Source organism: Osmerus mordax, chromosome 26 (assembly GCF_038355195.1).
Source record: "Osmerus mordax isolate fOsmMor3 chromosome 26, fOsmMor3.pri, whole genome shotgun sequence".
Classification (NCBI taxonomy): domain Eukaryota; kingdom Metazoa; phylum Chordata; class Actinopteri; order Osmeriformes; family Osmeridae; genus Osmerus; species Osmerus mordax.
In genome coordinates, this window is record NC_090075.1 from 241,518 (window position 1) to 263,645 (window position 22,128).

The 22,128-nt window shown below is 47.9% G+C and overlaps 1 protein-coding gene across 2 annotated transcripts in view; it reads right to left on the reverse strand.

The window, feature by feature from the left end:
• The window catches only part of si:zfos-588f8.1, a 54,887-nt gene extending 34,194 nt beyond the window's left edge, over positions 1-20,693 (reverse strand). For both annotated transcript variants that reach the window (XM_067229576.1, XM_067229575.1), the window contains exons 1-2: positions 20,318-20,693; positions 5,716-6,605 (exon numbers count right to left, since the gene is read on the reverse strand). In XM_067229576.1, the coding sequence (XP_067085677.1) occupies positions 5,716-6,552 (837 nt within the window). In that variant the 5' untranslated portion in view covers positions 6,553-6,605; positions 20,318-20,693. The remainder of the gene's footprint in view (positions 1-5,715; positions 6,606-20,317) is intronic.
• Positions 20,694-22,128: the final 1,435 nt, after the last annotated feature.

The window sequence follows — 22,128 nt, forward strand, 5'->3', positions numbered from 1 at the left end:
GTATCTGGCTGCCCTGACTGGTTTCTTTGTGTGGAAGTAGACCCCCCAGTATATTTCCAGTCTCAGAGCCAGAACTATCAGAGAGGGAGAACTTCTGTTTCCTGATCACGCCTCCTCAGCCCCTCGGCCTGCATCGCCCCTCGGCAACACACTGCATCGCCCCTCGGCAACACACTGCATCGCCCCTCGGCAACACACTCAGCTGCTTACTAAACAGCTACATTATTGATCGGCACATTTGATATAATATAATCATGGCCAAGCACGGACACCTGGCTGGAGCAGAAGAAGAAGGGCTTATCAAAGGCCTGGCTGACACACCGTGGGGCCATGGGCACGGGGCCATGACGGACATAGCGTCATGGCCCCGTGTCCCCTGCATAAGAACATAGCGTGGATGAGACCATGAGGGCATTCATAGTACAAAACGCTATCGGGGATTCACATGATGCTAACAGTGATGATGATGGTGTTGCTGGTTGAGAATAAACAGCTGCCTTCTGTGGACAACTTCTTTATGATTGGCCTTCGCTGCTGCTCCAGTTAGCAGACAAAAGGCCAGTGAGAGAGAGATAGAGAGAGATAGAGAGAGACAGGATAGGAGAGGGACAGTGACGTGGGGCCGGGGACGTTCACACAAGAACACTTGAGACAGAAGCCCAGAAGACTAGCCCATCAGTCCATCAGTTCGCCAGGCAGCTAGACAACTATGTCAGCCAGCCAATCAGACAACGAAGGGCTTTGTCAATCTTCCAATTAAGGTTACGTAGTGTCATCTGAATAAGCATAAAATAATAGCTAGCTTGACAATATCTGAATGGACAGACCAAGCTAGCGTGCTAACACCTGAACAAGCTTACGACTAAATAGCTATGTGCCAAATGTCTACCGGCTAGCATGTGTGGCTAGCATGTGATGCTAGCACATTCCAGCCACCATAGGTCTGCTCAGACATATTCATCATACAACACTAATGAAGCTATGACAACGGTAATGATCAGTAATGATTAGGTCCTAGACAACAACACACAGGTCCCACCCAGGTGGCTAGTGGGCTGAACAGCTCTGGAGATATGAGAGAGATCAAAAGGCTGGAGTCTCTCCATGTTGCTGTTGGGTCTGGCTGCAGCAGGGTCTGGCTGCAGCAGGGTCTGGCTGCAGCAGGGTCTGGCTGCAGCAGGGTCTGGCTGCAGCAGGGTCTGGCTGCAGAAGGGTCTGGCTGCAGCAACTGTCTGACACTCTGCTCAGTCTCAGCAGGAGAGGAAACAGGCTGGGAGCTCAACAACAGACACGCAAAATAGCCAATTACTCCACTAGACTTCCTGAGCAACAATACAGCTGCCTGTCATCACCACCCGGCGACAAAACCGGCCAATGGCGAGAGCGAATCCTGTGATCCTGTGCACTTCCTGTGGTGCAAAAGTTCCACTTCCTGAGAAGAGATTTGCAGATGACAGGAACTTCCTGTGAGTGATAGACTGTGTGTGTGTGTGTGTGTGTGTTTTTTTTGGTATACCCAATAATCACTCAGTCAATAAACCCTTCAATTAAAACAATCCACCCTGTTAACATTTACTCTGCTAGTCTAGCTGGGGATCACAAAAAAAGTATGACTCATTTTAACCGGATATGCAATCTATATTAAGAGCATTGACTCTCAAAATGGATGACTGTCAGGGCAGACTAGGCAGGGCAATCGAGGGGCAGGAGAGGGTAGTTGTGGTGGTGGGGTGAGTGCTGAGCCAGCTCTCTGAGTCATCACACTGTGCTATTTGATCCATAATGATGTCATCCTGGGTCCTGGTCCAGATGCAGTGTGGCAGCTAGGCCAGCAGAGGGCTGGCTAGCAGAAACACACCAGAACAAAGCCTGGCTGCTACACTGCATCTGAACAGCAACTAACATGACCAGCACAGACCGAGTCATGGTTCTCCTCTGTAGTTAGGAGCAAACTGCAGCAGTCAAAACAATTTGAGGACAGCTAATCAGGTAACCAGAGGTTTAGATGATCCACTGATAACCAGGCTATGGTATCACCTCACCGTTGAACTCAGCAAGGACCCCAGGTGACCTCTCACCTCTGACACCTCTGACCTCTGTTCTCTGTTCTCCAGCACGGCCACTGAAACACGAATCCACAATAATAAAGACCAAAAACAACAGTAAGACCGCCAACAGTCGACACACATCTCTGTAAGAGGAGGAGCTGAAGACACAACACTGTAGAAGTACAGAGGAACCAGTAGGACCGGTTCTAAGGAGCATAGTGCAGCTTTCAGCTCAACTCTTTTGTAGACATCAATCCCACAATGCAGGACAATAGTAATACTAAACTATTGCGACATATGGGAAACTGGTTGTATCTGATTATCTTTACCCTAAAGCTGCTGTTGAGTGTTTTTACGTTTCATCTACAGAACAGAACGAGAGCAGTAAGTGTACATCTGTCAATCCAGCCACAGAACTGCATTGAACCTCCTCACCATGTTCTCTCCTGGAACCTCCTAAACTTGTTCTCTCCTGGAACCTCCTCACCATGTTCTCTCCTGGAACCTCCTAACCATGTTCTCTCCTGGAACGTCCTAACCATGTTCTCTCCTGGAACCTCCTCACCATGTTCTCTCCTGGAACCTCCTCACAGCAAGCCAGCCTTAACTTTTAACTACTCAGAGGTGGACTGCACTTCCACAAACAAGAAACCAATGAACATCCCAAAACGTATACAAAATGATGATGTACATAGTACATACTATGATGTACATAGTAGTTTGACCTGCAGAGCAAGACTGACTTCAAAAGGAATGAGGTTGGTATCTTTAAAAAAAGTAATTTAAAAAATGACTGCCACCCACATAAAATAAAAGGAACTATTCCTTCTGTAAAACTGCATTTCATGTTGGTCTGAGTCCCTCCACAAGTCCTCCACAGTTCCAGGGGGGGAGGGGGATTTCAGGAAGCCTGGGTGGAGGCCCTGGCTGTGGGCTGAGCCCTGCAGAGACAGCCCCTCTGGTGATTACAGGCCTGCCTCAGTCTGCTGGTCACACCACAGGCCTGGGGAAGCACTGCACTCTGGGATAGGTAGACTGACTGCCAAACGGTGCTGACTGGGGGAGGGGGGGTCTGATGCTGCCTCACGCTCAGTAACACTGCAGGTGTGATGCTGCCTCAGTAATACTGCAGGTGTGATGCTGCCTCAGTAACACTGCAGGTGTGATGCTCATTCTAGTCTAAATAATCAGAAGGTCCACATTTTCGGGGGGGCCAGTTCGCGAGACAGTTTTTATACATTATCTGTGCCTAGATTGTATATGGAAGGGGTCAGATCATTCAGATCATTCTCAGTTCATTCAGAGTGAACTATCCCTTTAAGAATCCTATTGGGTCTCAGGAACTAATACTTGTTTGAAGGTTTCACTTCCAATAAATTACATTCCTCATGAGGCTTTGCTGACTGTTATTTTTAGACACATTACTGAGGAATGAAGCCCTGACTTGAGCTTCCAGACTCCAGCTGCAGCCTCTCGTTTCCCAACACCAAACACCCTGGAAGGGAACACCAACTCCTCATTCCCCTACAAGCTTTCTGCAGCTCACACGCATTTCTTCGTCTTTGCGGAGGTGTTCATGCTTGTGTGTGCATGTGCGTGTATGCTTATTTGTGCATGAGTTTGTGGTGTGTGTGAATGTGTGTGTGTTAGGGAGTGTGTGTGTGTGAGAATGAGAGAAGCTTGGATCCCAGGGCATGACAGCAGACCTGCTCCTGTGATCACTGCCTGCCTGCACCAGATGACATCTACAGGAAGTGATGATCACATGACCAGGGAGGAAGCCCGAGGCCATGTAGAGAAACGCCATCACACACCAGCATTCACTGCTTCAAGTGAATTGGCTGGCGGCGCCGCCGGTGCTGCATGAAGTTGAATAAACCTAAAGACACAGTCCAAACTCTTCAGAACAAGCAGCTTGAAGTCTTGTGGGTGTGTGAATGAGAAAGAGGTTGTATAGTGAGTGCTTGTCAACTACATGAAGCAAAAACAAACATATCAAGATGTTAATGAAGCTGACATTTAAAAACGTATTGAAATGGGAATTGCAACCCTGAGGCGTCTAACCATGAGAATGACAACAGATGTGTGTGGTGAGATTGTGTGTGTGTGTGTTGAACGTGGCTGGTCCAAACAGGGAGATCTGTGGTTGAGCATGATGACAGAGTGCAGCAGGCTGTCACCATGGAGACCACACCCTCCCGGGGTTGTGCTGGGAGACAGTGGTTCCTCCAGACCAAGGCCAGGTGAGCTGCTCCACCTGGGCCAGAGGCTCCCTGGGCCAGAGGCTCCCTGGGCCAGAGGCTCCCTGGGCCAGAGGCTCCCTGGGCCAGAGGCTCCCTGGGCCAGAGGCTCCCTGGGCCAGAGGCTCCCTGGGCCAGAGGCTCCCTGGGCCAGAGGCTCCCTGGGCCAGAGGCTCTCTGGGCCAGAGGCTCTCTGGGCCAGAGGCTCCCTGGGCCAGAGGCTCCCTGGGCCAGAGGCTCCCTGGGCCAGAGGCTCTCTGGGCCAGGCTCTCTTGTATCTGCCTGCTCAACAGCAGAGTTTCACACACGAACAGTCTGTGAGCGGACCCTGTAGTGCTGGCTCCATGATCTGTACCACCAGACTGAAGACAGACATTTCCCCATGGGTAAAGCAGTACAAGGATTTAAGCTTGCGCAAGTGCACAAGGTAACAAATAACCCTCCTTTTTGCTCCAGTCTTACATGACTTGGTAGCTATGGAGCAGGAGTGCAAAAAGGAACAGGGCCAACCATCTCCCTCTCAGTTCTCCTTTCTGAGGAGAACCTGTCTGAGATCAGCTTCTGCTCAGAGGACCGAAACCACCTCAGACTCACAGTGTCTATTATAGACCTGAACTGTAGCTGTGTAGACAGGCTGCATGGAGAGTCTATATCCTGAACTGTAGCTGTGTAGACAGGCTGTATGGAGAGTCTATATCCTGAACTGTAGCTGTGTAGACAGGCTGTATGGAGAGTCTATATCCTGAACTGTAGCTGTGTAGACAGGCTGTATGGAGAGTGTATATCCTGAACTGTAGCTGTGTAGACAGGCTGTATGGAGAGTCTATATCCTGAACTGTAGCTGTGTAGACAGGCTGTATGGAGAGTCTATATCCTGAACTGTAGCTGTGTAGACAGGCTGTATGGAGAGTCTATATCCTGAACTGTAGCTGTGTAGACAGGCTGTATGGAGAGTCTATATCCTGAACTGTAGCTGTGTAGACAGGCTGTATGGAGAGTGTATATCCTGAACTGTAGCTGTGTAGACAGGCTGTATGGAGAGTCTATATCCTGAACTGTAGCTGTGTAGACAGGCTGTATGGAGAGTGTATATGCTTGGGAGAATGTTAATCATTCACAAAAGAGGAAGGATCTGACCTAAAAAAGAGTGATCAACAAAACCACATTTCACACCAAGACACTGGCCACGGGGCTGGGAGGCGCTGAGCAGGGCGTCCTGCAGGGCGTCCTGCAGGGCGTCCTGAGCAGGGCGTCCTGAGCAGGGCGTCCTGCACGGCACGCATCTTTCAGCCCTCTCCTCTAGAAAACACACCTATCCTTTCTGTTCTACACACAGTTCTCCTTTTAACCTCTACTAGCCTCTCTCATTTTCAAATGCACAGACACGAGCGTACACACACACACGTGCGCGGCTGCCCCCTGCTCACCTCCAGCACAGGCCCCGCCCCCAGGATGGTTCTCTCCACCCCGCTGGCGTAGCCCTTCTGGCTGAGCGCCGTCAGGCAGTGGATCAGGAAGTTGGTGCTCTGGGTCTTGCCCGAGCCGCTCTCCCCGGAGATGACGATACACTGGTTAACCCGGGTCCTCAGCATGGCGTAGTACGACACGTCCGCGATGGCGAAGATGTGCGGCTCTAACTTGCCCAGCTGGTGGTTCTCGTACATCTTCACGTACTTGGGGTTGTAGATGGGCAAGAACTTGAAAGGGTTGATGGCGATGAGGATGCTGCCAGCGTAGGTGTAGATCTTCTTGCTGTGGAAGCGGTTGCGCAGGTTGTCCAGGATGCTGTCCTCGTTGAGGACGGGGAGGTTGCAGAGGTCATCACAGTCGTCCTGGCGTGGCGGCAGGAAGCCGCGGGCCGCCAGCCTCTGGGCCTCACGCTCGCGGCTCAGGGCCGGCAGGTGGACGTAGCAGATGGAGCCGTCGTTGTTCCTCTCCTGGAGCAGGAAGTAGAAGCCCTGCCCAGGGGGGTGGGGCTCCTGGGCCCTGCGGGGCCACAGCAGGACCCTCTGCACCGGCAGGTCCCCTGCCTCCAGCACCCACTCCTCCCCGCCACACTGCTTCACCTCGGCCAGCACGTACAGGCGTCCGGGGTCCAGGCCCAGGGCCAGAGTGGCGTCCTGCACCACTGCGGTGGCCGTGGCGTCCTTGGGAACCTGCAGGCTGCAGCAGCCCGTGGACGGGGCCGCCAGCCGAGGGTAGATCTGGAGAAGGTAGGAGCGTCCATCCTGGCTAGCTGCCTCGCCGCTGTCTCGTACACTCATTCTGGGGCAGGGGGAGTGGCCTCTGCATGCCGCACACGCTCACCACCCTGCGCCTGGGGAAGCAGGTCACATGTTAGAAACGCTTAATCACGTGGAGAAACATGAGAAAGAAACAAAAATACAAGTCTTAAGGATCCTACGTCGTGAGCGTTAATGATTAGTGACAAAGATCCCATGACACATGAAGATGACAGGTGACGTAGGCCCAGTGCAATAGAAGAGAAGAAAGGCTAGGTATGGTTTACTGACAGCTGTGTAATTTGAACTGTGTGAGTGTGTGTGTGTGTGTGTATCTGCGTGGGGTTGTGGTTGTGGTGCAGAGCAAAGCTGCACGTCACAGCTCTGATTAAGCGGAAGGAAGATGATGGCGTAAACATCATCCCCATGGAAACAACCTCAACACAACAAACCCTCAACTCCACCACCACCACCCTCAACTCCACCGCAAGCTGGAGGAATGCTGACTGGACGTCTGGAGGAGACAGTCATGCCAGATCTAACCCAGATCGTATTCAAAATATAGCTGCAATAAAAGAGGACTATCTCCAGTGTTGAGACGCCTCAGCGACATACACTGCTTAACTTGAGTGTTCAGGTCATGATTAACAAGGGTCTGTTGGCCTCTCAGCATCTTCCTGTGCATTCGGTAATACAGGAAGTATTACAGGAAGTATTACAGGAGGTATTACAGGAAGTATTACAGGAAGTATTACAGGAGGTATTACAGGAGGTATTACAGGAGGTATTACAGGAGGTATTACAGGAGGTATTACAGGAAGTATTACAGGAGGTATTACAGGAAGTATTACAGGAAGTATTACAGAATAGTAGGACCACTGTAATCAGAGGGGGAGATGAACCTCAGCTAGAGTCAGGCTGATGCTGCATAGCACTGACACACCACAAGTCACCAAGAAACCACCACAATCACACACAAACAATCACACACAACAATCACATACAAAAATCACACACAAACAACCAACAATAATAAGTCCCACACAGCTGAACAATAACAAGTCCCCCCCCCCCCCACACACACGCACACACACACACGAGTAAGGATCTATAACTTCTGCCATGAAGAGGGTTCAACCCTTCACCCCTACTCGTCTCTCCAGTCACTGGTAATTCCTTTTCAAGCCTGGCCGTGCTCCAGCAGCTACTACACAGTGACATCACAGCTCTTGATACCCAATTCGCAGGAAACCAAGAGCAGGCTGTTCACGCTGCAGACTAGAGGATATCGCAGATATCCTGACAAGTGAACTAAACCACTCCAACATCCACCATGTCTTTGTAACCAACATGTTGAATAACCACAGTCTGAAAGCTCTGAGGATCAGATGGGCGGTTAGGGTTAGGACACTCACAAGGGCAGGGAGGGACTGTGTTTAGGCTACCTCAAGTTGTCATGGAAATAACAAGTAGCCCATGGAAGCACAGGGTCTATCAACACAGAGTAGCCATCTTTCCTAGCCTCAATGACTGAACCGTACGCACTTACATGTCAAGACTACTGTCTAAACAGGCAGACTTCACCAAATTGTTCCTATGGCATCTACCCCATAACAGACCCAGAACCTGGTCTAGAAGTAGGCTACAGCTGCAGCTCATCCTGATGCAACAGGGAGACAGGCTAAAACTGCAGCAGATCTGCAGCAGCTGAACAGCCTGTCTTCCCTTATGTAGCCCGTCATGTAACCAGGCTCAGGGCCCCTGGAGGGCCGGAAACAGGAGAAGGACCTAAATCACTGCATGGCACACAGCAGAGCTGCACAGTAACTGGATCCAGAACCATAACTGTAAGCACACAGGCCATAGTTTACCACTGGTGTCAGTCAAACTACCCATGTTTGTTTTTCCAGTGGAGGTGTAGGGGGAGACGGGCCTAAAAAGAATCCATCCAAGTAAAACTCCTAAAACATTCAGGCCATTGTTCTGGGGAGACAAATGCATGGTGAGATACATGATCTGAGTCAGGAGGCTGGGAGAAGAAAGGCCCGGTCAGAAGGCAGAATCTAGTCAACCTCTGGAATCACTTAGGTCACATTTCAGAGGAGGGAAGGAACATCCATCACTGAAGCTCAAGTTGACCACATCTCCAGAAAGAGCCCCATAAACCAGGCATGCAAAAAACTGAGACCACAAAAAACAGCATTATCATTATCCTTCATTATGCACGCGCCTGGTTTCTATCTGTCAGTTTAACCCTTTCCTCTGACAGCCCCCTAACCAGCTTCCATACACAGGCTACCTCTGCCAGGGCCAATCAGAGAGAGACAGGACGGAAGGGTCCGGAAGATACCAGGTCCTTCTTTCTGGAAGCTGAGAGAAGAGAGCAGGGTCTGGCTGTAGAGGGCTAAGAGCAGGGTCTGGCTGTAGAGGGCTAAGAGCAGGGTCTGGCTGTAGAGGGCTAAGAGCAGGGTCTGGCTGTAGAGGGCTAAGAGCAGGGTCTGGCTGTAGAGGGCTAAGAGCAAGGTCTGGCTGTAGAGGGCTAAGAGCAAGGTCTGGCTGTAGAGGGCTAAGAGCAGGGTCTGGCTGTAGAGGGCTAAACTAGGGGTCTTTAGCTGATTACAGCAGAAGGGGTATTAAGGAGACTAACAAGCTCCATCCCCTCTTTGATGCTCTACCAGAACCGGCACAATCCAATTATTCTGGCAACTTGGGAATTTAGTCCATTTAGCTCTTAAATTGGTGGTATTAGCCAAGCAGTACATTTAACCAAAACCCCAACAGATTGAGAAAGACTGGCTCATAATCTATCTGTGAATGCTAGAGTAGAGTCTACCCTTGGAGTCATTTTCTGTAAACAAGGTTTCTGTAAACTGGGGCCTTTCTGTAAACATCCACAAATTTCCAAAACTGGGTAATCTGGTGTTTTAATGCCTCGTAGGACTAATAGATACAGGTCTAAAATATAGCTGTCTTCCAGTTGTTCACAGCTAAGATAGTGACATCATCATCAAGCTAACAGTGCATGTCCACTACAGTGATGCAACGCGAGCGAGCGACGCAATGCTTTCCATGAATTTTCAATGTCAATGGAGTCAGGCGAATCGCTTGCGTGGTGCAGCGATTCGAGTTAAGATATTCTCAATATATGTAAATTAGGAGCAATTTCCGAGAATGACGGCCAATCGGATAGTTGACGTGTTTCTTGTAACATAGCAACCGTTGGTCATTGTAAACATTTCTAGCATTCAGAGTTTTAAGATGGAGGAAAAACTAATCGTCTGTGTGGCTGCACACCCAGCCATATTCAATACGTCTCTGTATTCGCGCATGGTCGCCAATGTTGTCGGTGCTCCCTGTGGGGTTTTTGTACTCATTCAGTCTCATAAGTAATGAGACTGAATTTAAAAGTTTAAATTCAGGGTTGCAAAATTCCAGGAATATTCAAAGTTGGAAACGTTCCACAGGAATTAACGGGAATATACGGGAATTAACAGGAAATTTTGGGGTAATTTAACTGTAGTTACCTTGTCATAAGCAGACATGCATGCAAACATTTATAATACAACTTTTGTGTGGACATACATCCTACTCTCACTGCTGTAAAAAGTTAGTCTACTGTATACAAATAAACTTGGTATTAAAATGAACATGGCTTCAGTTTACCAAGTAATCAATATGCTAGGTAATGACAAACAGTGTTGGGAAAGTTCACTTTCTACATGAACTAGTTCAGTTCATAGTTCAAAATTTTTAACTAAGTTCACAGCTCCAAAAAAGTCTTTCAATATGTTGCTAGCTATAATTGAAATCTCTGTCTGCAATACCGCTCTTGGCCTCTACGCAATTCGGCGCTCTCACACTTGCCAGGCATAGAAACGTTCAGACGCAACACTGATGACAAAGACGTTCAAAAACAACAGAACGTTTTACGTTTAGCTTTATGTTTCTAGCAGACAATGTTCCCAACCAGCTGCATTCAGGGTCCAGCTGAGCTAGGCGTGCATAGTCTTGTTCTCAACTACATTGAAGTTCCCTGTTATATGCTTTTGCAAAAAAACCTTGGCACGTTTTTCTCTTCAAAATTCCCCAAATTCCCGTGGAAACTTTCCGGAAATTTACAGGAAACCTTCCGCCCCTTTGCAACCCTATTCATAACATAACGTAACTTCGCACTGCTAGTTAGCTAGCCTAACTGTGCCAGCTGGAATGGTGGAATCAACTCCCCACCTCCATCAGGGACACTGACTGTCTCCCCACCTTCAAGAAAAGGCTCAAGAGTCAAGAAAAGGCTCCTGAGTCAGGTGGCTGAGCGGTGAGGGAATCGGGCTAGTAATCCGAAGGTTGCCAGTTCGATTCCCGGCCGTGCCAACTGACGTTGTGTCCTTGGGCAAGGCACTTCACCCTACTTGCCTCGGGGGAATGTCCCTGTACTTACTGTAAGTCGCTCTGGATAAGAGCGTCTGCTAAATGACTAAATGTAAGACGCACTTGTTCCGGGAGTACAACGGCACTTAGGAATACTTGGCTGGATCTGATGTTAGTTTCCTCCAGGATCACAATGACTCGTATTGAGAGACTTGTTGCTCTTGTTGGTTAGTTGTAACGGTTTCAAATTCTTGTACTTGCTGTGAAATATTTTACTGTTGATTGTTTCTTCTACAGGTACACTCTTGTACTCTTGTGGGGAGTTTCATGTTGTTCAATTGTAACTTGTTTAACTGCATGCTCTTATAGGCTGCAAGGTGAACCACGAAAAGTCTTTTAGAAAATGATTCCCGCTCCACAGTCTGGCATCTACACAATCTTTATCTCATAAAAAAGAACGATTCGTGCTAAGCTACCAAAAAAAAGTTTGTTGCTGAAATTCCAGTCGATTATCATTGAGTCTATGTTTTATGCAGAACTAGTTTCTTCAGAGCGTAATAGGATTTTGGTGGCACGGTTCGACACGTGATCGCTCTACACCAATAAGGTAGCTGCTTTTTGTCAACATCAAATTTAAATTAGCAAGAATATACAATAACAGGCTTAAATTAACTGAGAAGTTAGCTATACGACTTCTCAAAGACGCACAATCTCAACTGCGGTGTGAAGCGCGTATCCATGCTATTTTCCGACATGCACTCTAACAATCACATACACGTCCTAAAATTTTGTACAGTCCTATTTCTGATACCATGGCGGCAGAAATTTAGTCGTGGCGGGCCGCCACGGCAAAATAAACATAGGAAACACTGTAACGTGCAAGGTCCCATCCTCTATTTGACAACCCTATCCATCCATGTTGACAAAAAGCAGCTACCTTATTGGTGTAGAAGGATCACGTGTCGAACCGTGCCACCAAAATCCTATTACGCTCTGAAGAAACTAGTTCTGTATAAAACATAGACGCATCGACAATCGACTGGAATTTCAGCAACAAACTTGTTTTTGGTAGCTTAGCAGGACTCGTTGAGCTAAAGATTGTGTAGATGCCAGACTGTGGAGCGGGTTGAAACGATAACAGGGTTCACCTTACTGCCTATTATGGTTCTTCCCTTTGGCACTTATTTGGTTTTCCACAATGTATGCTTCATGTTTTGGCTGCTCGCAATGTTTGGGGCTATCTCGTTGTTATGATCAGTGACCTATGCTCTTTTGTAAAGCTCTCTCTTGGAAGTCGCTTTGGATAAAAGCGTCTGCTAAATGCATAAATGTAAATGTAGCTAGCTAGCCAGCCTAACTTTGCTAGCTAGCCTAACTGTGCTAGCTAGCTAGCCTAACTGTGCTAGCTAGCTAGCCCCGCCCACAGTACACGACTGGTTACCCTGAGTGCCCGGTGGCATACTGTAACATTTAATCTTTCACTCTGAATAAAAAAATAAAAAAAATCTAGCCAGGGTATTGGATTTCTTGCTTCATGAGTGTAAAAAAATGAAAAAAGTTTTTGATCAATATTGCGAATACGTAAACTCCACTCTCCACACTTGGTCATGAAGTTGTACGAACTACAACAGTGACATTACATAACTACAACTCTGCATTCACAGGTTTGACACGCCTCCGAGCGTGGTGCACTGTGGGAAGGCAAGCGACAATAAGCGATTTCCGTCGCTCTAGTGGACACGCGCCGCAAGATAGTGACATCATCATGAAGCCAGACAACAGACTCACATGTCAGAAGGTCTCTGCTGACAGCCCGAACAGCCAGGCATGTGTAATGGAGAGGTAACAGACTACATCAGCAAAGGCAGGGGACCTGAGCAACAGCAAAAACAAACATGTAGCACAACGTAATCTAATCATGGCTGATCCTAGTTGACAGGGAAGAGATGGAGGGAGTTGACCCTGGTTTGGAATACCAACCCAGTCTTAGTCACTACTCCTCTGCTCCAAACGAAGAGCTGTAAACCTACACACCTACACCTCCAGACTGGAGAGGCAACCTGCTGAGACAGAGATGCTAAATGTCTTCCTGACCGACTGACCTTGTACTGGATGATACGAATACGACCGGCTGTTCCTAAGCTTGTACAACCTCATTCCTGTTTAAAAGGCTGTGACATTCCGGAGTGTTCTGCCGTTAGTCAGCAGGAGACAACCAACTGTCATCAGAGCGACCAGTCAGGCATGAGACACCACAGGCAGGAAGTGAACAAGCCAATGAGCTCATTCTCACACACATATGCAGACCAATCAAAAAGTCTGTTTGAACATTAACCCCCCCACACACACACACACACACATCTCCACAGGGGTCACCCCAGGCAGGTCTGTGGAGGTGACCATGGCAGGTCTGTGGAGGTGACCTGGGTAGGTCTGTGGGGGTGAACTGCGCAGGTCTGTGGGGGTGAACTGGGCAGGTCTGTGGGGGTGACCTGGGCAGGTCTGTGGGGGTGACCTGGGCAGGTCTGTGGGGGTGACCAGGGCAGGTCTGTGGGGCTGACCTGCCCTACAGTTTGTTTAGCTCAGTAGTTCTCTACCTTTTTGGGCCTGTGCCCCCCTATCATTTTAATACAAAATGTCAAATATCAGATTTGATTAGGCAGGACAGTTGGAATATGATTATATTTAGAATTTACATTCCAACTTCCAACAAAAACAGAAATCTGTGCAAAAGCCTTGCTTTGAAAACCTTGTCAAAAAAAGCTTGAGATGATGGTTGAAATATCAAGTCTAAGGCTAAAATTAAGAAAATGTGGCAAAAAACACACAAACGCCCCCCAAAAACACCTCAACGCTCCCCTCGCTTCCAACGCCCCCCAATGTACTCTGAATGCCCCCGTTGAGAAACGCTAGCTGAATGAAAGTATAGCGTATGCAAATGTCAAATACAACTAGACAATGAACCGAGAGAGGAAGGAGAAACAGAGAAGGAAGAGAGAAATAGAGAGAGGAGGGTAGAGGAGGGAGAGAGAGAGAGAGGGAGGAAGAGAAAGCCAGGGGCTGGGTGGTAAATCTGCTCCAGGCTCTTTATGGACTTCAGATGTAATCAGAGCCACCTCCCTGTCCTGAGCTGAGTGAATGAAAGACAAAGAGAGAGAGGAGTGGGTGGAAGGGAGGGAGAGAGAGAGATAGGAGGGGGTATAAGGGAGGGAGAGAGGAGGGTGGAAGGGAGGTAGAGAGGGGGGTGGTAGAAGAAAGAGAGAGGGTGAAACAGGGAGAGTGAAAAGAGGGGGGAGAGAGAGAGAGAAGGAAAAAGAGACAGAAAGAGAGACAAAGAGAGAGACAGAGGGGGGAGGAGGGCTGAGCCCTCCTACTGCAGTATGTGACTGAAACAGTAAAAAGTATTTGTAGGAACACCTCAACTGAAGACTTAGGCTAACTACTCTACCAGATGCCAGGCCAGAGACAGAGAAAGAGAGAGAGAGAATAAGAGAGAGAACGAGGTAGGAATAGAGACCAAAGAACAAAAAGGAAATACATTTTAATCCTCCTCAGCCCAGCTCCCCGGCTGGTCAGCCATGAAAATAAAACATAAGCTCAAGAGCATCTGCTTCTATCTGAATGGGTAGGAGAAGAGGGGAGAGCAGCGAGCTACTGGACTGACTGTGATTTGTGCATATTTCCATATATACAATATAGGCTGCATGGATAAAAATAGCCTGAGAGGACAAAGACAGACCACAAGCTCTCTGTGATCTGCCTCATGAGCAGCCCAGATGGCATAGGGCTAGGGCAGGGGTCGGGAACCTTTTAACCATAGGTTCCCGACCCCTGGGCTAGGGTGATTGAATGGATGGAGAGGGAGAAAGGGATGAAGAACGTCTGCTAAATGACTAAATGTAAATGAAGGGGGCATAGGGAGAGAGAGGAGAGGGGGTAAGTAAAATGGGGAGAAAAGGTGAGAAGGGGGTAAAAAGACAGGCAGCGTGTAGGAGGTGCATTCTTACTTGCCCTAACTGATATCTGTCTGACTAAAACACACTGAACTCTGTATTGACTGAACTCAGAAAGAGCTTAATGCAGCCCAGCCCTTGCCACAATCCCATGCCAGCCAGCTAGCGCCGCCCCAGTGTTTATGGAAGGTCCTTTCAGGGCAGACGGGATGCTGGGTGATGAGGGGTGGAGGGCTGTTTGCCCAAAGTGCATCAGAACCGTGACTTTGCGATGACGACATCCTCTCCGCTCACTCCCCCGAGAGAAACTCAACACCAATTTTAGCTGGAGCTCAATAAAACCTCTCTTTGTGTAATTCACACAGCAGGTCAGTAATCCAGCAGGGCTGCCTCTAAAGACCCCAGTCCTGCCCTCTCCCCCACTGCCCCCCTCCTGCTACCCCCCACCGCCTCATGTGGCACCGCAACAGTAACTCACTCCAGATGCAAAGCTTGGAGAGAGGAGGGGTGTGGAGAGGAGGGGTGTGGAGGGGAGGGGTGTGGAGGGGAGGGGAGGGGTGTGGAGGGGAGGGGTGTGGAGGGGAGAGGAGGGGAGGGGTGTGGAGGGGAGAACAAAGCTAAGGAGAAAAGGAGAGGGAAAGGAAGGAAGGTTTCCTTTTCTATTTCCTTCTCCCTGCCAGAGCTTCCTCTCCCAGCCCACCTGGAGGAGAGAGGGTTAAACCCTGCTGGTCTCAGAGCTTCCTCTCCCAGCCCACCTGAAGGAGAGAGGGTTAAACCCTGCTGGTCTCAGAGCTCCCTCTCCCAGCCCACCTGGAGGAGAGAGGGTTAAACCCTGCTGGTCTCAGAGCTCCGGTGTCACGTCTGCTTTGAGTTTGGTGCTTTCCTAACTGGCCACATGGCCTACACCAGATCAATATGGAGAACCCATGCAAATTAACATGCAAACTCCCGAACTTAGAGCGACATCACCTCCCTTAGAGCGACATCACTTCCCTTTCTAAGATGCACACGGAGGGTCTTCTACTGAACAGCCCACCAAACAAAGGCCGTAACGGCCTTTGTTTGTCATCTCCTCCTCCGCTCGGGTGACTGAACAACCTGATTCTGATGAACATAACAGCATCAAGCAACACGGTGCCTCAGACTCTTGTCTCCTCCAAAAACAAGCCACATTGAAAGAACGCCTCACTGGACGTTTGATATCAGATATCATCTGCAGGGGTATGGAGTCCAAACCACATCTGATTGATTTCCCTCCAATAAGTCTGACATTCATCTGGGAGCCATAAGGTAGAGGAGAGAGTTAGACTGGGGGGTAAAAATAGACCATAAACAAACAGAGACTGCAGACAGAACTGATCCAACATGTGAATAGTTTTTCTGCATCTCATACTGCTGGGCTGGTTGGTCTGGCACCGTCAACGGGAACGATTTGTCATCAGTCCTGCTGTGACGCCTGACTGGTTTCCCCTCTCCCCTCCCTCTCTCTCACTCACACACACACACACACATGCAGACTGACATACACTCTCTCCCTCTCTCTCACCCTTGCACAGCTTGATACAGTTCCTCCTAAGGCAACTACACTCTGAACCTGTGACCAGTGCTACCATGAAGCACAGCCTCCCCTTGCACCAGCCCCAGCAGACGTCAGGACACTGTGGGACTGTGTTCTACGGAAATCATGAGTCAGATTATTAGGTCATGATGGGTCGTTAAGTGTGTGTTTGGGTGAATGTGATCATCCTGACATCACTATGATCCATCATGGACACAGTAGTAGCCATGCCTTGCATCCTCTCCTATTCTCCTGAACAGATGTTGTGTTACCAAGTCTCAGAAACTAAAGGCCTGGTCTGGTCTGTGATCACCAGCTTCATTCTGACTTGATTATGGTGTAGCATTCTTTTATTTGTTTGTTATAATGTTTGATTGGGGGATAAACACAACAACAGCATCAAACCACCCTTAAATTGACTGTCTGGTTTTCCATCTCTCACACACATATAATTACTCTATTTATAAACCCCATGAAATAAGACTGCCACTTCTAGGGCCCAGTGGCCTGGAGGACAGTTACAAACCTTTTATCTGTCCCTCCCTCTCGCAGAAGTGACCTCGGCACAACCCTAACCCTAAGCCTAACTCAAGCTGCTTCTCTGAGTGACAACACACAGGCCCAGCTCACAGGCCCAGTTCACAGGCACAGCACACAGGCCCAGCACACAGGCCCAGCACACAGGCCCAGCACACAGCCCCAGCACACAGGCCCAGCACACAGCTCACAGGCACAGCTCACAGGCACAGCTCACAGGCACAGCTCACAGGCACAGCTCACAGGCCCAGCACACAGGTCCAGCACACAGGCCCAGCACACAGGCCCAGCACACAGGCCCAGCACACAGGCCCAGCACAAAGGCCCAGCACTATGTGAGCGGCTTGGTGAGAGGAAGAAAAGATAAAAGGTAAAACCCTGAAAAAGCAGCCTGTGTCATCCTAGTCTGGATCAGCCCACTGCTCACCCAGGGACTGGCCCCAGACAGGCCCCTGCCTGTCAACCTCCCTACCAGGGAGACAAGTCTTCACTTACCCATTCAGTCAGCTCACTCTCCCTTGGGGGCTAAATCTGAAAGCATAACTCACCATCTCATGACTTGCCTGGTTAAATAAAAGTTAAATACAATGAAATAATAAACAATCTGGAGTGACGGTAGCACAAACTGCATTAGCCTGTTTGTTGTCGTCTCTGTCAAAGCCCCAGGCCTTCGGCAAAATACCAAGCCAGCATATACGTGGCCTAGTAGCCAGCAGAGGCCTGTTCCAGATGCCTGCTGAGAGTCCTAGCCAGGCAGGGGGGCAGGTGGCTAGGTCTTTCACAGCTAGCACAGCAGCAGACGCCAGGCCTAGCTAAACCTAACCCTGGAGCTGAGGTCCTCAGGTTCTCCCACAGCACACTACCTCAAAACCTGCTCCACTTCCCAACCCTGGACCTCAACCAGACGTACAAGTGAAGCAGTGTGGCATAAGGCAGGAATAATAATTCCTATAAAGGCAGGAATCAAGGCCTGTTAAAAAGTGTATTTTGAGGTGTGTGTTGTTGTACTTGAAGACATGGTAGTGTTTGTGTTATAGCTTGGAGGCATCTAAAGTTGCCTCTTGATCTAAACTAAGTGGAAGTCAATTACACAAACACAAAAGGCCCCAATAAAAAAAGTGTATTTAACGTAATGCTTACTTTGAATAGGCTGCTTTGACAGTTTTCCAGGGTGACTAGTAGTGTCTGTGAGTCATAGTACATATTATGTGGGAAAGTATGTTGCTGTTGCAAGTTATTTAAACTCACACAAACAGCTCTTCAGATAAGAGATTAGACAGCTCAGACTGCCCCCCCACCACATCCTTGCTTCTTAAACACGGTAAATACAATCCTAATCGTTATAGTCAAGAGGGCCGATGATACGTTCCTGACGATAACTAAAATGGAAATTAATTTATATCAAAATAACTATCAACCACCATTCAAAGGCAATACAGCTTTTAGAACAATGTACAATGTGGATAAAGATAGGTTACAAGACAAACTAAATAAGACTTCACAGAACAGGGAACAAAACAGTTCCTCAATTGACCGCCTTCAGTGAGGAAGATAGAAACGTTGCTAATGTTGACAAACATTAGCAGCAATACTGAAGTGCTGCAGGACGACACAACTTAATGTGCACATTAACATGTGCACATTAACATGTGGGATCTCCAGACAATTGAAAAGTTTGTCCCTCTCACCCACAGTTCCACAACTGCAGCTCTGGGACTGTGCAGAACCAGTTGCAGTTGTTGAAACTGAGACGCAGCATCCCTCCCCTCCATCACAGCTCCACCCAAACCCCCCTCCTCCATCCCTGGGAGACTGCAGCATGGGGATCACAGCCAAATGCCATATGGCTCCTTTCTCTAAAACATGAAAAAGTAAGTCTTTACTTGGATTCCGACTCCTCTCCCTGCTTTGAATAAAGCAGCATATTCAATCATGACCTTGTACGCTTAATATTTCATGCCTGTAATTAACATTCCAAGGCATTGGGGTAAGCTTCTGAAACAAAGTCTCTATTTATTAGACATGCTTCCGGTTGTACAATTATGTTTACCATCGGTTGACAAAGAACCCAAAGCAAAACAGATCTTCAAGCACAGGCACCACTGAGGAGGCTGGGTCTCTGTTCACAAGCACAGGCACCACTGAGGAGGCTGGGTCTCTGTTCACAAGCACAGGCACCACTGAGGAGGCTGGGTCTCTGTTCACAAGCACAGGCACCATTGAGGAGGCTGGGTCTCTGTTCACAAGCACAGGCACCACTGAGGAGGCTGGGTCTCTGTTCACAAGCACAGGCACCACTGAGGAGGCTGGGTCTCTGTTCACAGCCACATATGGCCGACAGAGTGCTCTCATAGAGGAAGTGTAAACAGTATTCCCTCCAGAGGAAATGACCTGCCACATCAGGCTCTACCACTGGACGGGCACCAACACAAGGACCAACTGCCCATGACCTACTTTCTATGTCCACCACTAACTTCACTGCTCCTATTTAGTCTTTTACTCTGTGGGCAGTTTATTCCTGAGTCTAGACACAGTGTAGTCATTAATCAATGTGTCCAGGATTTGGCCTGGGGGGTGCTGAGAGGAGGTTAGGGTTAGGGGTGCTGAGAGGAGGTTAGGGTTAGGGGTGCTGAGAGGAGGTGGACAAGGTGACCATAGAATCCTGTAACATACGGGTTTCCCGTTTTTGTTTTAAAATAATACAATCAACAATAGATGCAGCAACTGTAGACACCACAGTGCCTGTATAGACATGCATCGTAAGTTCAGTAGAAGTTTCCTAGTTTTAAAACGAACTAGTTTCTGCTTGTGGACAACAAAGGAACGGCCTTCAAAACTGAACATTCTATAACTGCTCTGAATTCCGCTTTTGGTCTCACAACCTCAACGACGAGACCCCCCCATCTCTGCCCCAGTAACTTACTGGAGCAGTAACTTACTGATGCAGTACGTAGCAGGGAGTTTACAGCAGACACATTCCCAGGAGTGTGAACCGTACTGTGTCACCAGCCAGCTCAGTCTCACTAACGTGGGGCGCGATGTATTTTTGATCTATTTGTCTCTGAGATATTAACAAAAACAGCAGCAGTTTCAACTGAACTTTTGATTAAACTCTCCAACTTCTTTAAAGATATTAAACCATCTGACAGATAAAGACTGTGAATGTTGCCTTGCTTTAAAGTGTGTAAATATTAAACATTTTTGTCGAGAATAGCTTGGTTGCAGCTCTAATGTTGCCTCTGTTCAATACAGATTTACGCAAACAGCTAATGACAATACCGAGCTAACTCGCTCACCAGGTTGATAGTCCAGTTTGTAGGCAGCTCATTTTGGCTTGCTAACTTTAGTTGTTCTGAGCAACAGGCAGAAACAAATATAATGATTTATGTCTCACCTTGTCCAGTTGTTGTAGGTCTCATTTTCGTATAATATTCCGAGATTGCATTCCCCGTGGTTAACAGAAAATTTGTATGGGAGCTTTTGAAGTAAGCTAGTTCCCTCTTTGATGAAATCAAGACTGATTAACTAACGCTAGCTTGCTAACACAAGCTGGGGACCCGTTTGTCGTTCAAAACCTCATTCAGTCCGCCGCACTGCTGTGCTGCCAACAGTGTCCTAAAATCAGCCAACGAACGTTCAGCAGTGACCGTGTGTAAAAGAGTGCCGCTTTCAAACAGCCATTATCCTCAATAAATCACCCTTTTTACTAGACTAAAATAGTCAATTTACTAAACATTCTTGCATCGCCGCAAGGCTCTGAAGCGAGCTAACTAGATAGCACACTGGCTAGCTACTTCCTTTCTCTAGAATAATAGCTTGCGCGCGGTGGAAAAAAAGTTGTGAAAAGCCGCACGCGCTATTCCGTTGCAAACTAGACCCACAGCGGCCTCCGCAGGTTGAAACCCACGGTGCAACGGTTACTGCTCTCCTCTACAATAATCTACAGTCAGTCACTGTACGGATGGATCACCGATAGCCTACTCTACTGGTTTCCTAGCTAGGATAATGCAATTTCATGAGGGGTTTAGACTTATATCGATCACAGTACTAGGCTGAAGGTTATTTTTTAATAATTTTGTAACTACAGTATCAGGACATATGTAGAATCATGGTTTAATTTAAAGGAAATGGGCATAAACAACGTGAACACTTTTTAGACACTTGGCCGAAAATGCAAACTTGGATGATAGAAACATTTATGTCCATAAGGCCTAGAAAATACAGTAGACCTAACTAGTATCTATCTAGCCTATCCAACAAAACCAAAAACGCTAAACGTTAGACCAACAAAACCTAGCCCACTGTATCAGTTAAATAGCTAGGCTAGGTTTTGGAGGAGTTAGTTTGTCCCTCTCTCAGTCACACGACGGTCTTCCAAGTTCAGGTGCGTTAAAAACGACCGAAAGGTTGAACACAAATAGTAAAGGTTTAAACCCAGTTTGGTAGTAATATTCTTTAGCTACATTGATGTATTCTGAAGGGATGGCTTTGACAGTTTGTCGGACTAGCCAAGCCCTACCTGTTTCCACGGTAACGGTGTGAGCGTGGCTCGTCCTCCTGTTGCTCCACCCTGATAGTCGAACTTGGGGCATCATCAGCAATAGCTCGAGAATTGAACATACGACGTTTATTTCATAGATTACCCATGCAAACTGGACAAAGACTCTTAGAACGACCGCGACTGAGTTCTAGCAAAACACGTTGCTGCTAGAGATAAATACCGCTCTAAAGATCAGGTAGGGTACACAAGTGACAACTATGCTAGCAAACTCTTTAGCTAGCTAGGTCAAGTTAATGTTTGCGGGCGTGAGGTTGCTAGCCTTTGCCTGCTATATTATTTTGAATTGTCAAGATTGTGTGCCGTTTTCTTTCTGCTTGTGAGCCAGATTTGAAATGCATACCATGCACTTTGTGATGACATTTTGCGATTAAGAATATCTCAAGTTTCAACCCAGTTTGTCTTGGCTTACGAAGCAAGAGTTTTAACAATGCATACCTGAAAGATGTACTGTGTACTAGCTCCAAGGAGACAGATCAACTCCTGAAAGCTGAACTGTCATCTCTGAGATAGTTTTTGCATAGTTCTAAATGTGTATAGTATAGTAAATCAAGATGAGCTATCAACAGGTAACTCTTCACTAAATTAGATTGTTATTTATTCAAACTTGTATTCGTTTTGTTGTCTTTATTTACCAGAGTGATTTA